This window comes from Lepisosteus oculatus, chromosome 6 (assembly GCF_040954835.1).
Source record: "Lepisosteus oculatus isolate fLepOcu1 chromosome 6, fLepOcu1.hap2, whole genome shotgun sequence".
Taxonomy (NCBI): Eukaryota; Metazoa; Chordata; class Actinopteri; order Semionotiformes; family Lepisosteidae; genus Lepisosteus; species Lepisosteus oculatus.
In genome coordinates, this window is record NC_090701.1 from 42,962,002 (window position 1) to 42,977,413 (window position 15,412).

General features: G+C 37.1%; 1 protein-coding gene across 4 annotated transcripts in view; it reads left to right on the forward strand.

Moving 5' to 3' along the window:
* trappc8 (trafficking protein particle complex subunit 8) overlaps nt 1–14,318 on the forward strand; it is a 70,525-nt gene extending 56,207 nt beyond the window's left edge. For all 4 annotated transcript variants that reach the window (XM_015339530.2, XM_015339531.2, XM_015339532.2 and 1 more), the window contains 3 exons: nt 973–1,118; nt 12,270–12,359; nt 13,289–14,318. In XM_015339530.2, the coding sequence (XP_015195016.2) occupies nt 973–1,118; nt 12,270–12,359; nt 13,289–13,523 (471 nt within the window). In that variant the 3' untranslated portion in view covers nt 13,524–14,318. The remainder of the gene's footprint in view (nt 1–972; nt 1,119–12,269; nt 12,360–13,288) is intronic.
* The last annotated feature ends 1,094 nt before the right edge of the window (nt 14,319–15,412 follow it).

Genomic DNA, 15,412 nt, shown 5'->3' on the forward strand with positions numbered 1-15,412 from the left:
AATTATACAAATCCATTTTCACGGAAACTTACCATTTCATTTTTATGATCATTTGTTAATAAATTAAGTGTGCAATGTAGTTGTTAGTGCAATTATTGTACATTTATTGTTTTTGCATTTGTTAGGGATATTTCTTTCCTTCAGTGTTTTGTGCAGTCATTTTTTTTAATGGAGCTCACACATGAAATCCTCTGAGGGTGATGTGCTTACCATAATTTTCAAAATGATTCTTAGTGGTTTGGTGAAAAAATCCACAAAGAGGTTTAAAAATAGGGCTGAAACGTGACGCTTTCTTTTTATCCCGCCTCCACCAAAGGATGAAACCATAGTGAACCCATCACTTCGTAGTGTTGCATAGCAACTGTGTCCCGAGAATAGGCATTCATGTATAAGGCAAGGGAACTTCTCAAAGGAGGAGAAATTGTACCCGTCTGTTTATGCTCGTGGCTGTTTTTAGCCTGCACGTGAGAGCTTTTCAGCAAGTCGGTAATCAGATCAACTTGTTCTAAGTACGGTTGCCTTTTTCCTTGCCTCGTCATTATTTCATACTTAAAGTAAAAGCAGGTTACTACTTCTGATGTTACTGATGTACTTACATAATACTGGTTTGCTTGATCAGTTAGAAGATTAATCGCAGAGCGCCTTGTGAATGGCTTTCCTTTAAAAAGATGAAAAAAACTTTCACATTTTGTTACCAAATAATGGCTTGAGGTATTCAAACAAGAAATCTATTCAGCATTATGTGTAGGGGGAACAAAATATTGACTTTATCTCTTTGACATCAAAATAAAATGTTGATTTTTGAATTGTGAAACACTAATTTTTATATTGTAAAACATATGTGTTTTACTTGTGAGTGTGTAGATTAATATTCCCTCATGACTACACCATTTCCCTTTAACAAAAAACATTGATATTTTTTCTGTCAAACCCATTTAAATAAAACTCAGTCTTAACTTGCTTAATCTACAGGAGGCTCAAGAAATGGTGTTGCTGAAGTTTATCCGCCCTGAACAGCCCCCTCCACTCTCGAGACCATCTATGGAACAGCTCTCTCACCTAATAAAAACAAGCCTTCATTATCCTGAGTCCTATGATCATCCATTTCTACAGAAAAGGTAAATGTTCTTGGATTTTAATGTTGAAATATTTTTCTCTAAATATCCTGAGGCCCTAAGTATATAAAGAGTGCAATTCATATATTTGTTTAAATATTAACAGTTGTTTTAAAATTTACAGGGAAAATGTAAGACATGCTTTAAGTAAACAATTTCAGTACCTGTTAGACCATGCGATTGCTGGCATTTCATCTCTTTAATCTGGGCTATCATCTCTCTTAGTGAACCAGTGACCAGAGTTCTATTAATTTTAGACATTATTAGTTTGGCAGTAAAACAAAAAACTGTTTCCGTCTTTAGAAACAGGGGATTTAGAAAGGTCATGAATGTGAATTAGGGTTCTCCGGACTTAGTTTTATAAGGTAATATTTTGTCGTGATTTGATCATGATTAGAGTGGGTAGCTGTGTCGGTATGAATGCGTGCTACGTGTTTAATAATAATAATAATAATAAACTTTATTTTATATAGCGCCTTTAAAGGTGGCTTCTCAAAGCGCTTTACAGGATGACAATAACAATAAATAAGAAGACTACAACAATAAATAAGAAAATTTCACAAGACAGGACACAATTATAATTACAACAATACAACAATAACAATAGAGGAGACCGTGGAAGATGGTATTAAGAAGAGCAGAGGGGTGAAGAATGGAACCAGTTAAGTAAAGGCTTTACTGAAGAAGAAAGTTTTGAGTCTGGATTTGAAGGAGTTTAGAGAAGGTGACTCTCTAATATCCTTGGGTAAAGAGTTCCAGAGCTTGGGGGCATAGCAGGAGAAGGCCCTGTCGCCCATACAATGTAGACGGGCTTGGGGGACAGTAAGGAGGGCAGAATTTGAAGAGCGGAGGTTGCGAGGTGGGGAGTAGGGCGATAAAAGTTCAGACAGGTATTGAGGTGCCAAGCCATGTAAAGCCTTGTAGGTGAGCATGAGGATTTTAAAGTCTACGCGGAATTTGACCGGAAGCCAGTGCAAGGACTCCAGGATAGGAGTAATGTGAACACTTGTACTAGACCTGGTCAGGATTCTGGCTGCTGAATTTTGGACATACTGCAGCTTGTTCAGAGTAGATTTAGATACACCAGGGAGCAGAGCATTGCAGTAGTCAATTCGAGAGAATACAAATATGTTGATCAGCTTTTCAGCCACAGTTAATGATAGCATAGGGCGTAGTCTTGCGATATTTCTAAGGTGAAAAAAAGATGTTATGACAGTATGCTGTACATGTGGGTCGAATGTTAAGCCAGAATCGAATATAACCCCAAGGTTTTTCAATTTTGATTGAAGCTCAAGTACAGAGCCATCTACAGACAGGGTTACAGGACTGGCTTTACGAAGTTGATGGGGGGTACCAATAAGCATGACTTCAGTCTTGTCACAGTTAAGTTTATTTCCACTTTGTTTAAAAAAAGATAACCTGTGAAGCTTTTCATATATATGGGAGAAGGAATAAAGAGCAGGAATATATGGCAAGGGTAGGTAAGAAGTACATGTGAAGAGACAAGCGTGGATAGGTGGGATGAGGGTCAAAGAGATTGAAATCTGGAAATGAGTGAAAAGATTCAGAAAGTTCATTGTTTAGAAATGAGAGAATGAGAAATGCATGAACCTGGGTTAAAGATGATTTTGGCAAACTCCTTAAATTACATATCATTTAATCCCTGTGAAAGGATAGATACCAGAAGGGGCTGTATAATCATGCTTGGGAGTGGTAAAATGTGAAACTACCACCTTAGAGAAATCTTTGATCCTCACTGATGTGACATATGTCCTGAACTGCTCGACCAGACTCCTCCTGGTTTCACCAGTGTAACTTGCAGGACTCCTTTTTCAAGAAGGTAAATCGGTAAAATAGCTGGACAGGAGTGATGCCCTCTGGATGATCCTGAAATAGCTGGAGTGGCCAGGAATGCTTCTGATGCTGAATGAGTATTTCTGTGTGAAATCACAGCTTCTGGTGCAACGGAAGGTGCCCGACTTGGACGATGATTGTGGATGTTTTAAGGGACATGTGGACAAGAAGACCGCGGTGATTAGTAAATTGGTCAGGTGTTGGGAAATGTTCAGTGGGTTTTGGAAAAAAGCTTCCCTTGGAAAGGTCGTTTTATAAAGTGCAAGTTGGAATCTGCATCAGCATGTGTAAACTGCGAAGAAACATGTGAAGGTTTATTCCACGCTGAAAAGAAAAGGTAAAAAGGGCTCCACAGCCGAAACATTTAGTCTCTTTTTTTTTTCAGCATGGAATAAATCTTTACTTGTTCTTTGCCATCTTTACAAGTGGCAAATTTGTGTTTGCTGGCCTAGAGAACAGAAGGGTGGAAGGGAAGGAGAGGTGGTATGCAGTTCTGGGTAAAGGAATTCCTCTTTGGGGTGATGCCCTGAGGGCTGCTTTTGGCTCAGGCGACAGCCCTGTCAAGGCAGGTGGAAGGAACGTCCTTTTAGCAGCACTGATAAAATCACAAAGCACCCAGGAACATAGAAAAGCCATGTTTTTAATTATCTGCACCGGTTCTCACCCCACCTGCCTTAAAAGGGCTGACTTACTGATGTAGTGAAAAAGAACATATGCTTATGCACACTCTTCAGCTAATAGTGAAGCCATTTGTTTTCATAAGGGGAGCTATTATCCCGCTTAGTGTTTGCAGCACCAATAATACAGTGTTGTACAAAGAAAAAATATCTTAGTGAGATAGATGAAGCTCTGAGAAGGGGACATCTTTTACCCCAAGCCTTTTTTATCATTTTGATAGAATGCAGTAGGCATTCCAGCTGTTTTGAACCTTAGGAAATTAGTAACATTTCTCAAAAAATGGAAAATTCAGATTGCTACCCCTTGGCTGCCTACTGGTGCTTTGAAGGACATAAAATCAGTAATGCTGTGAGGCAGCCGATGCGTAATTTGTGTCTTGAAGGTATAAAGAACGTAGTTTATTGAATGGCAGTACAAAATAATATGATTTGCTTAAAATATTAGATTTTGGGGGCTTTGTTGGTGTATAGCCTATGAAAATCAATGTAAAAAGTTAAGACATTATACATATACACAGCATACAACATGTTCTAAGGAACAAATACTTCAAAAGGTACTAGTTCTAATGAGTGCAATAGAGCTATGATGTGATCTCAGTAAAGGTCTGGTTTTGATATTAGCTTTTAAATAAAAACAGACATTCTTAGACGATGCTGCTGCTTGCTTAAGCATTTCACATGTACAGCTGCCAGAAAGCCGTTTTTTTCTACATGTTTGTTGCTGATTATCTACTGAGCAGCTTTTTTTTCTCAAGTGTGTTAAAACTCTTTCATTCCTTACTAGTTTTAGATGTGTAACTGACTGAACTTCGGATGTAATGGTTGCAACATGATACATTTGTTTGTATCATGTGGGTGAAGGTTGTACAGTTATTGATTATTAGAATGTTAGTTTGGAAAGTGAAAATGCTTGTTTTTTTATTGCGTTCTTGAAAAGTACATGTAATTTCCAATACCTACCTGCTGTATAGCAACTGGCCAAAGAGAAGGCTTGAAAAGTCCCTGTGTTGAGAAATGTCATTTTAAAGAACTCGTGTATGGCTGATTGATATAAAATGTGACAGTATTCATAGTTTTGTGCAGTTGTTTTTAAAGATGTTGAAAGATTATTAAATCCATGACAAGGATATAATTTGTTTCTTAGAATCTGAATATTGGATGACAGCATATGTATTGGATGATGTGCAGTTTGGGTCATTCAGAATTCAGTTTCCAATAGCTTTCAGAGTAGATTAGGGAAAAACATCATTTGTACACATTTCACATTAAAGCGCACACGTTCAACTTTTTTAATGGGGCAGTTTTAATTAGTTTTATTATTACTGCTTTGAGATCTCGTTTCTTTTAGTCTTATTGTGAGTCACTTAAATCGCTCTACATTTTTTTCTGTAACGTTTTAGCTTATTGTTCGAAGCGATTTAAATTTTTATGAAGTTTTGAAGGTGCCTTTGGTTTAAAAGGTGCAGTGAAAAATCAGGATTTGCGACAAAACCAATCTGAGTTTTCTGCATTAACCTCCTAAGTGAAGCAAGAAACCAACTGCAATTTCAATGATTTGCTAAGGCATTGATTCACCAGTGACTGTATCTTGTTCAGTAACAAGAGACTCAATTCCCTCTCTTGTCACTCATTCTTTATCTCAACCTCAAGGCAACTGGCTATTTTATTTTCAAACTGAAATGCTTAAGATCTGCGTTTAATCATATTTGCAGGAAAACCACCTATTTGCATTTGTTTAGTCCTGAAGGGATCGAGTCACATTGAAGTTCACCTTTTTCCTACCACATTAGAAAATATTATGTAAAAGAAGGGGTTGCTAAATCAGAACTTAGTTTTTTCCTTAGTACTGAAGAAAAACGACTGCGCTATCGCTTTAAACTATAGTGTTGACCTATCTTTCTTGTTCTTTCGGGGAACCACAGCTCTTTTTGTACTGCTCCTCCTTCAGTTTCATGAATAAAAGCTCATATTGTTTAATCTCATTCACTTAACATTCTCTCACACTTCATTTGGTTTTTACAAGATCTTTTTTTTTTTGGGCAGCAACATGGTCTGTACACAAACTATTTGGGCACCTTACTTTAAGAATAATATGACAAGACTGCATTATTTAAATACTTTGTTTTATAAAGATTGGTTCTTGCTAAAAGTGTTTTTTTAAAAGAACTTTACTGGAAAATCTCTGTCATTTTTTAGCACCTTATGTAAAATATTTAATTTTTGTACCATAGGTTCATTTTTATTCAAAGGGGTCACACTGCTAACGGGTTTTATGAGGAAAATGCAGTTTAATTTTAGTTTGAAAACTACAAATGATGGTAGCCTCACCTAATTTATTGTTGCAGTCTCATTTCTTTTCCAATTTATTTTTATGACAACAAGAAAGACACTGTGATTTAACAGGCTTTGCCTGACTTCACAACTAGGACCACCTAATGCTTTCTCTGTTTAAAAAGAGAAGAGGTGACCTTAATATGTTTGTATAGTTCTGTAAGCTGTTAATAGATTGCTGCCTGGATCATGTGCCAGACTGTTAAGCAATGGTTTGCTTTTTTCTTCTCTTCAGTTCTGTCACTCTTGTTTATTGTATAACTTCAAGCTATATTGTATAAAGCTTGAATGTATACAAAAATTTAATTCCGCAAACTTAAGATGGTAAAATGTAAAATTCTAACTGTTGTGTGATGCTTGTTAAAAGATTAAGTTGCACCTAATTCTGATTTGGATATTTTGAATCCTATTACTGATTTACTGTAAATGTGTTTTTGATGTATTATGACATTATAATTCAGTAAAAAAACCTAACTGAATATTTTACAAGCTTTTGCAGTCTATAATTTTTCCTGTATTTTTTACAGCTTTGAGGGAAGTCTTAAGATAATTTCTGAAATTCCAGAGAAAGTATTAGAAAGATTTGTAACTTAACTGTCTGGTATGTTTGAGCTGAGAATAAGACAAAGGTTGGAAAAAAATAAGTGAAATTATACAACTAAAATAATCACTCTTAATCAGACATTTTCGTTTCTCTGTTGGCTTTTCTCTTCTATTGGCAAACTTTTGGTAGTCTTGCCAAAAGTTTCTGTCTGTATCAGGAAACTGCATATAAACTGTCTGTCCATTGATACCCAAACATAGTAGATATCAGCCTCATTTCCCCTTACTTTACTTACACTGTTAAAGTGGAAAGTGATTTGCTTTTAGCTTTCAAAACTAACTGCAGTTTCCCAGTCTTTGTTCTGTTACTTTTTAACATTACTTAAAATGTTAACCACAGAAAAAAATGTCTTTTGCATATTGACATTTTTTAAATTAAGTGCTTTTATTATAGTAGCTATTTTAGTAGCTTAAAGGCAGTTATTGTTAGATGCATACTCTATTAACTTATAGGTACTTTGAAGTTGAGGCTCCATACAAATAGGTGTCTAATTTCAGTTACTTAGGGCTATGTAAGATCTAAGGATAAGACTGAATAATCATTTTTCTTTTATATTGAGCAGACTAAAGTATATTTGTATTAAAAGGGTACAGCTCAAGTTAAAAACTGTTTTTTTTTTCTTCTCATAATATTAATATTATATAGCTTGGCATTTTACATAGCTTCCTAGTAAAACAGCCCTTCACAGACAAATTAAACATATTAACAGGTTAAATGGACTTTCATGTAATTGGAGCTTTAAAATGTCCATCTTTCTCCCTCCCCTTTAAATTTAATTGCTAGTCTACTTCAGGCTTAATTAATCAAGCAGTTCGGTGTCATCTCACTTTGTCGTTTTTTTGCTTGTTATACAGATGTTCGGTTATTGGAACTCCCAGCCAAAAACTAAACAACGTTAATTTATCTCATAGTTGGCTGTTGATAATTGCAAATATACAAGAATGAATTGCAGGAAAAGCTGCATCCCGTCTAGGGTGTACCCTGCCTTGGGTCTTAGCGTTTGCGCGTGTTCGGTGCACAGAACCATCGCAAACAGCCAAATCCATAGCTGCACAGTATATAGTATGTATGATTGATGGAAGTTGCCCTCCTTATACGATAAAGTACTCATGCATTGTCTTTAATTTAAATAACATTGATCAACTGAAAGAACCAACAGGTATTCCAAACTTACAGTAATCAGTTAAACAACACAAAACTCTCCAGTGCGTCAAGCGTATACTTGCACGTTCCCTCTGTGCGTCTGTGCTTAGCCCAACCCAGCTCCACTTTAATGCAACTGGCCGTTGTGAAAGTTGCACTTAACCTTCACCTCGGTTTCATCCCACTCTTCTCTTTCATCCAAGTCCCTGTCAGCCAGCCCGAATGACGAATACGCGAATTTGAGAATGTTAAGTTAGACCTAACTGCAATAATAACCAATTGACAAAAAGGAGAAACTTTAAGTAGGCCAGATTGTGTTAACCTAAAGTAGGATTTCACAGAACATCATAGGTAGCACGTCTTCTCTTTCAACAAGCTGCTCGCAATCAAGCAAGCACAGTGGGTCAAACGGCCTCCATTACTTTCTAACCTCAGGTTGACAATTCAATCAAATTTCCCAAGGGTCCAGAGACAGACAAATGACATTATTAATGAGAGTTCAAGAAATTTCTTTGAAATACAAGATCCACATCAGGCCACAAAATTAATAAGATAATGTTAAAACTTGTGTGGAAACTACTTTGCTTGTTTGTGGAGCCTAAAACCTTTTATTTTAACATTTAGGGTAGGGCTTCCAGACTAAACTTCTGAATGGCCTAGTCTTCTCTGAGCCTGAGTAATCGATTCAAATATAAGATTTTTATTAAGGTCTTTTATGGTTGTTTACTCAAATAATTTGCTTAATTATAGGCACAGTTATAAAAAAAAACACTTAGAAGTGTGAGGATCGATGACCCCTATGATGCTAGGTTTGACTGAGGTGTTCTGTTTCTTCTGAATTGGAAAATCGCACAGCTAACACAAAACAGCGGAATACAAATAAGGAGGTACAGTATAGTGCAGTCTTCCTCCATGTCTACTGTACCTCCATTACCTGCCCAAGATCTTGTTCTTCTTTTGTTTGTGATTGAAAAGAAAATATGAAACACACTGTTAAAGTGAAAAATCAGTCCTCCTGACGTATTACAATTCTGCTTATTGAATGAGTAGACCTGTGGAACTGTGGAACTTTCCCTCCAGGCCGGGAATAGAGACATAGGAGTGGCAAAAAAAAGATTAGATTATCCGAACAAGAAAATTAATCTCCGGATTAAGAAAGTGTGTAGAGTTCATTTCATTTATCTTTTTGTTTTAGTTGCTGTATTTTGTGCTATTTCTAAAAGCAAAAGTTTAATGAGTCCGATGCAAAGTGCAATGATAAAAACCTGAGGCAGTATGACTAAAGAGGGCCTATGTTTTCTATATGGTGGTGAATCGCTAAGGAAGACCTCACCCTCAGCAGGGTCCATGGTCCAAGTGGAGACAATGTTGTGGTTAGTCAGAAGTTCAACAGCTAATCAATAGCCAAAACTGTAGCTAGATTCTCAGCTGTGTCTAGTGGGAACGTAAGCTTGATTCCTTCTCAGAGCCAGGCAGTACAAAAGCAATTGCATTAGAGCTCTCAAACGATGGAAACCAAACTGACTTGAGCTAATTTATAAAATACTTTTATTTGGTCCTTGAATGTTTTCTTCATAGAAAACATTCAAGGATAAAAAGCCATGCTGAAGCACTGCAGGTCTGGAATGCCCTCCAGTCGTCTGAGACTGTGTGGTTTGCTATTTAAGGACAACATAGGCCTGTAAATGTAAGTATTGGCTGTGCAGAATGGTTTGTGAAGCAGCTATTTGTGTATCTCCTGTGGTCCTCAATTACAGTTAAATATGTAAGCATCTCTACAGCTACATGTAGTTTTATCAATCAGTACTGACAAGCTTCAAAACATACACGTTTAGGTATTTCACTAATACATCTATAAATGCTTTGTAGTAGCTTGTGTTTAACTTGAGACTCTTGAGGGAAATTTTGATTTTGATTTATTAGAGTTTATATAAGTGTAGAATTTGTTTTAACATCTTGACAGGCTGTTAAGTACTGCCTCAGCCAGAATGTGTGTGAGCACATGATGGGGATGTTGTGTTCTGCTCCTGAACAACATGATTATCCTGTGGAAGCAGATACGGTTCTTGTTTCTTGTGGTGCATGTGTGCCGAAGAAAGCGCACAATTTTGAACTTGTGCATTTTTATCACACCCCAGTAAGATCTATGGTGTAAGTCTGTCGAGATATCCTTGTTATGCTACTGGGAACCAGGATATGAGTGACATTGCTGTGTAGGGGTGACATTTCTAGCCTGTCTATTGCAGGCTGGTGGTTACTGCTTGCCTGTTACTTACTAACATACAAACTGTCTTGTGCCTGTGGTGTTGTGGCAATGTAATATTGTATCCTGATCATATTGATCATCCAGCACACAACACCCCAGCTAGCTCTTTCTGGTTTCTGTGGTGTCAGTTTGTGATTTGGTGACTGTCCTCAAATTTGAGAGAAATAAAATATGAAAATAGTTTCTCATCTAATCAACTCCCTTGCAAAAATATGTCACCGAGAAGGCTAAAAAAAACTAATCGGTGTACACGGTGCTGAACACTACTTTGTCTAAAATTGCAACCTTGTTTATTGGTCACCCTCTCTGTAGTGTTGGGTTGAAGGTTAATTTTTCCTTCCCTGACCCAGATCTGTGTCAAGGCCAATGCTGAATTGCTCTCTTAACTCATCTTACAGTAAGACACTTAGACATTATTCTGAATTTTCTTGTGATGAGAGATATTCTGGATGTTTCCTCCCTGTTATTTCTCGGATAACATGATATCACATGATTAGTTTTTCCTCCGTTGTATTGTGTTAAGTGCATAATTCTTCCCTTGGTGTGCAGTGAAGGTATATTATTTATTATAAGATTTACTAGATCTTTTTTAAAATGCAGCAGACACTAGATTAATAAGGCAGTTGATATTAGTGGGTCAGTTCAAGTCACAGATCTATTTTGTGACACAGAGGAGAGAATATGGAAATGTAGGAAGATTTGTCTGACCGCCTTTAGGCTAGTCATCTTTTATGATCTCACTGACTGCACAGCCACATACCGGAGGTTCAGAGTCAATTGGAAGAGATCTTCCTCACTCTCGGCACAGCCGACCTCCAAGCATGCGACAAGCCACAGGGGTCCCTGCTGCAGAGTACTGGCTGATGCTTCCCATCCTACCCTCAGCTTAGGGCACCCTGGTCACGGTCAGCTAGTCACATAACTCAGACTCCAGCAAGCACGCCAGACGCCAGCAGCCATATCACCCTACAACTCCCAGCTGGCAGCCCACTGAAGCTCAGCAGGTGTGAGCCTGGTCAGTACCTGGATGGGTGACTCCTGGGAAAAACTAAGGTTGCTGCTGGAAGTGGTGTGAGTGGGACCAGTAGGAGGCGCTCACCCAGTGGTCTGTGTGGGTCCTAATGCCTCACTATAGTGATGGGGATGCTAAACTGTAAAAAGGCGCTGTCCTGCAGATGAGATGAGATGAAAAACCAAAGTCTTGACCTTCTGTGGTCACTAAAAATCCCATGGAGTTCCTTGAAAAGCATAGATGCGTTAGCCCGGTGTCCTGGCCAAATTTCCCTTTGGCCCTTACCAATCATGGCCTCCTAATAATCCCCATCTCTGAAGTGGCTTCGTCACTCTGTTCTCCTCCCTACTGTTAGCTGGTGTGTGGTGAGCATACTGTACACTATGGCTGCCGTCGCATCATCCAGCTGGGGCTGCACACTGGTGTTGGTGGAGGAGAGTCCCCATTACCTGTAAAGCACTTTGAATGGAGTGTCCAGGAAAGTGCTCTATAAGTGTAAGGAATTATTAGATTCAGACCTCTGTGCCAGGATCACGAGTTAATCCAGCATTAGATCGAGTCCCTGCTGGGGGAGCCATTTCAGTGATTTCATAGACCCTCAGTGTTTTCAAACTGCAGCAACTTTAGAACTATGCTTTACCACTTGGTGCCATTCATTAGAAGGTTTTTTTTAATTATTTTTTAAATGAAACAAATTCTAAGGCTCAAAATATCTTTAATAAAATGCTGTGTTTCTGTTGGAAAATCATGAAAAATTATCAACCCATTCTCTTAATCCATTCTCCGTACATAAATCAGTGAGAGGCAAAACAGGGTTTCTCTGAGCTGTTTAAAGCATTCCTTTTTTATTTAAAGCACTAATAAGTCTCTTAAGGGTTTCACCAGCTTTGAGCAACATAGGCTTTGCAAATATGTAAAAATCCCAGAGTTGACATGAATCAGAATACTGTTAATGAGGAGCTGCTGATATGTTTATTGTTGCTGCTGTCTCAAAGCTGAGAGCTATTAAATGCTATCTTTCTTTATATAAAACTATTATAAAACTGTTTAGCATAAGCAGTTATTAGATAATTATTTACTTATGTGTTTTACCATAAACTGCTTTAATTCACCAGTAAACATCACTGGTTGTGTCTCAGGATCAGGTACCCAAAAATAAATTTACATAGGCAGTATTTCAATGCCTAATCTTTAATGTTATGTGTTGACAACAGATAAAATATTGAAGTCGCGTAACAAATGATTGGTTCTCTTTATCTCCTTGCAGTCTGTGCATGGTACCTGTAACTCTAATGCTTTCGAACTGCTCCCTCGCTGGAGTTGATGTTATCATAGACTTGCGTCATAAAGCCACAAGGTAAGAAATATAAATTATATGCAGATTAAAACGTAACAAAATAATTCATTTTGTATCACATTGGTGGTAGTTGATAAGAGAACAGTGACTTACCAAAACTAAGTCTAAGTGATTAGGGTTTTTATTTAAAAACTTTTACTTTTAAAAACTATGATATAAAGAGAGTTCAGATTAAAATATTTGTGATAAATGGTACTAATAAAGTGTACTTCAGTGCTATAATGGCTTTATAACATGTTTTATACATAATCAAAAATCAGCATTTCCAAATGGAAAAAGAACTTATGAAGTGTAGTTTTTTATAAAAACTTGGCTGGGTATTAGTGTTTAGTGCCCTTTTCCATGACATACTATATGGTTTTGCTGTCATTTTTTCCAAATAATAAATGCCTTTGCATAAAAAACAGCATGTAAATCCCATGCAAATAAGCTTCATTAAAATTTTAAACAGACTGAATCAACCAAATAAAAGGGAGGTTTCTGATTTCTAGACATTTCAAAGCCAATAATGCTATTCCAAACAGCAGACGGCACTGCTGGAGAACCATTCATACAGTATGCTTTAATTGCATAGTTTAGAACATTCAATATCTGTTGCTCTATATTCGCCATAAAAATTATTGAACAAAATAGCTCATAAAGTAGGTTTGCATAAGTAAATGTGAGAACTGGTTTAAAAAATTTAGTACAGTATCATCTGAACTGCACCTTTCATTTTCTACAGAGAGGAATAATGTTACAGAATGACAATATTTAGCAGCTCATCAGGTGAAACTGCTGTAATGCCCAGCACAGCACAATACAAGACATTCATGACAAAAATAAGGCACAATCTGTATACATCTAGGTTAATATTTGATGTTCTCAAATATGTAACAGAAATTCTTAACATTTTTTTCTCAATTTTTGTCTTTCTCCCTTGCCTTCAGTCCTGAGACATTAGAAGTCCACGGTTCTTTCACTTGGCTTGGGCAGACCCAGTACAAGCTTCAGCTGAAAGCTCAGGAAGTTTACAAGCTTCATCTCAAAGCCTGCTTCATCCATGCTGGGGTCTACAATCTTGGGACACCTAGGGTTTTTGCTAAACTGACAGATCAAGGATCAATGTGTGAAACTAGCCAGCAAAACTCTATGCCAGCATTAATCATAATCAACAACATCTGAAACTAACTTTCGGATCTCAATTCAGATAAATACTGGAAACAGATATCATTTTGTACTTCTTAAAAATTCCTGCATCAGACTTGCTTGTATAGATTGCAATGGCAAGATCTTAAACTTATTTTATGTGTCACCTGCAAAGCATTATGGACTTTTAAGTGTGTATGTGATGATTTTTTTCAGCATATTTATCTTTCATCTCAGCTTGTACCTAGTCTTTTTTATAACAATAACTAAATATTTACAGCTGGCGGAAGATGAACAGCAGCTTTTTTGTCTGCACTAATTTGTCTTCCTCACATTCTGTTTGTGGCTGTTTAGTTATGGTTCTATGGTTTAAAATAAAAGGAAAACTATCTACCGGGCTGTATTAAACAGACATTCAATCTCCATTGGGTTAATTCTATATTGTATGAGAGGAACATGTCTTTGGTATAAAAGCAACTACAGCAGAAACTAGATTTCATTGGTTGCATTTTATTTTTTATTACGAATCCCGTAATTAGACAATTAATGTTATTTAAATTTGATCATAACTCATACATGAAAAGGAGGATCAATCAACTAATGCAGCCAACGATGAAAAATCAACCCTAAAATATTGAGGGAAACTGTGCTGATCTCACAAGCACGTTATTTTAATGTTCTATAAACGAATCATTTCCCTTACTGTGTAACTTGACCATTTGATTAAGATGTTATTTAAGTGTATCTAGACTGCTTTTCAGAAAATGATGTAATATATTTATAACAAATTTACTGTAAATAGAATAAAACATAACCAAAATACATTGTGAATTTGATCTCATTAGTCCTTTTCTTCATGCTGTAACTGTGTGTCAGTAATGATACTGTCCTCTTTATACTAACAGGTGTATTGTATTGAACAGTCGTTTCTAGGGAGATGCTTTAATGTACAGTAGGTTACATTTTTTTTAAAAGCCACCAAATGTAAACTTCAAATACTCCAAAAATTTTAGTTTCAGATTCTAAATTAAGACTAATTTGTATATCTGCTGGGGTTGTGGGTAGATGTGAAGTCTCTGTCTCGAGTGGCTGCACCACTGTCCGGTCCTTGTACTGGTAGCTGAGGCTGGGAGCCGCTGGCTGATCCAATTAGTTGTTCCCGTCGTTGGTCTTCGTGCTCCCCTTCAGCCGGTGACGTCTAGGTAACACTAGCTAGAAGGTACCCTTTCTCAGGCTTGATGCCAAAGGATTTTGTGTCTGGCTTTTGTCTGTGACTTCGCGGATTCTGAATATGTGAATTCGGTCCCCTCATGGTTTTCTCCCTTTAGGACTAAAGGGTGACCAAAACTGAACACGATATTCTAAATGAGACCTAATGCATTGTAAAATGTTGACATATCACATCACTTGGTTTAAATTCCACACCTTTAACTGCGTATCCAATTTTCTCTTTGCCTTTTTATTGCTACCCCAGATTCTCTGGAGAGTGAAAAGGTTGTTTGTCATTTTCCAGTTTAGATTTCTGGTTTTGTGTTACCTGCCTGCAGAACCCTACACTTGCATAAATGAAATATCTGCTTGGAGTTCATCCAGGTCTTATTTAATGTAGAATTTGTTTTGCAGCTTCTACAGTGTTTGCTAATCCTCCTGCTGTGCTGTTCTCTGCGAACTTGACTAGTTTGCTAACTTTACCAAAATCTTAGTCATGGGTAGAAATTACAAAGAGGATCCCTGTGTCATTCCAATTTTGCCACCTACATCTGTAAATTAACCTCTTATCTGTACTCTTTCCTTTCCATTAACCACCACTAAATCCAAGCACACGCATCCTTTACAAATTCTTTTAAGATGAAGATCTTAATCTAAAGCCAAGTGAAAATCTACATATACTGTATATATCCCATTATATCATGTCCTGTTGTTTA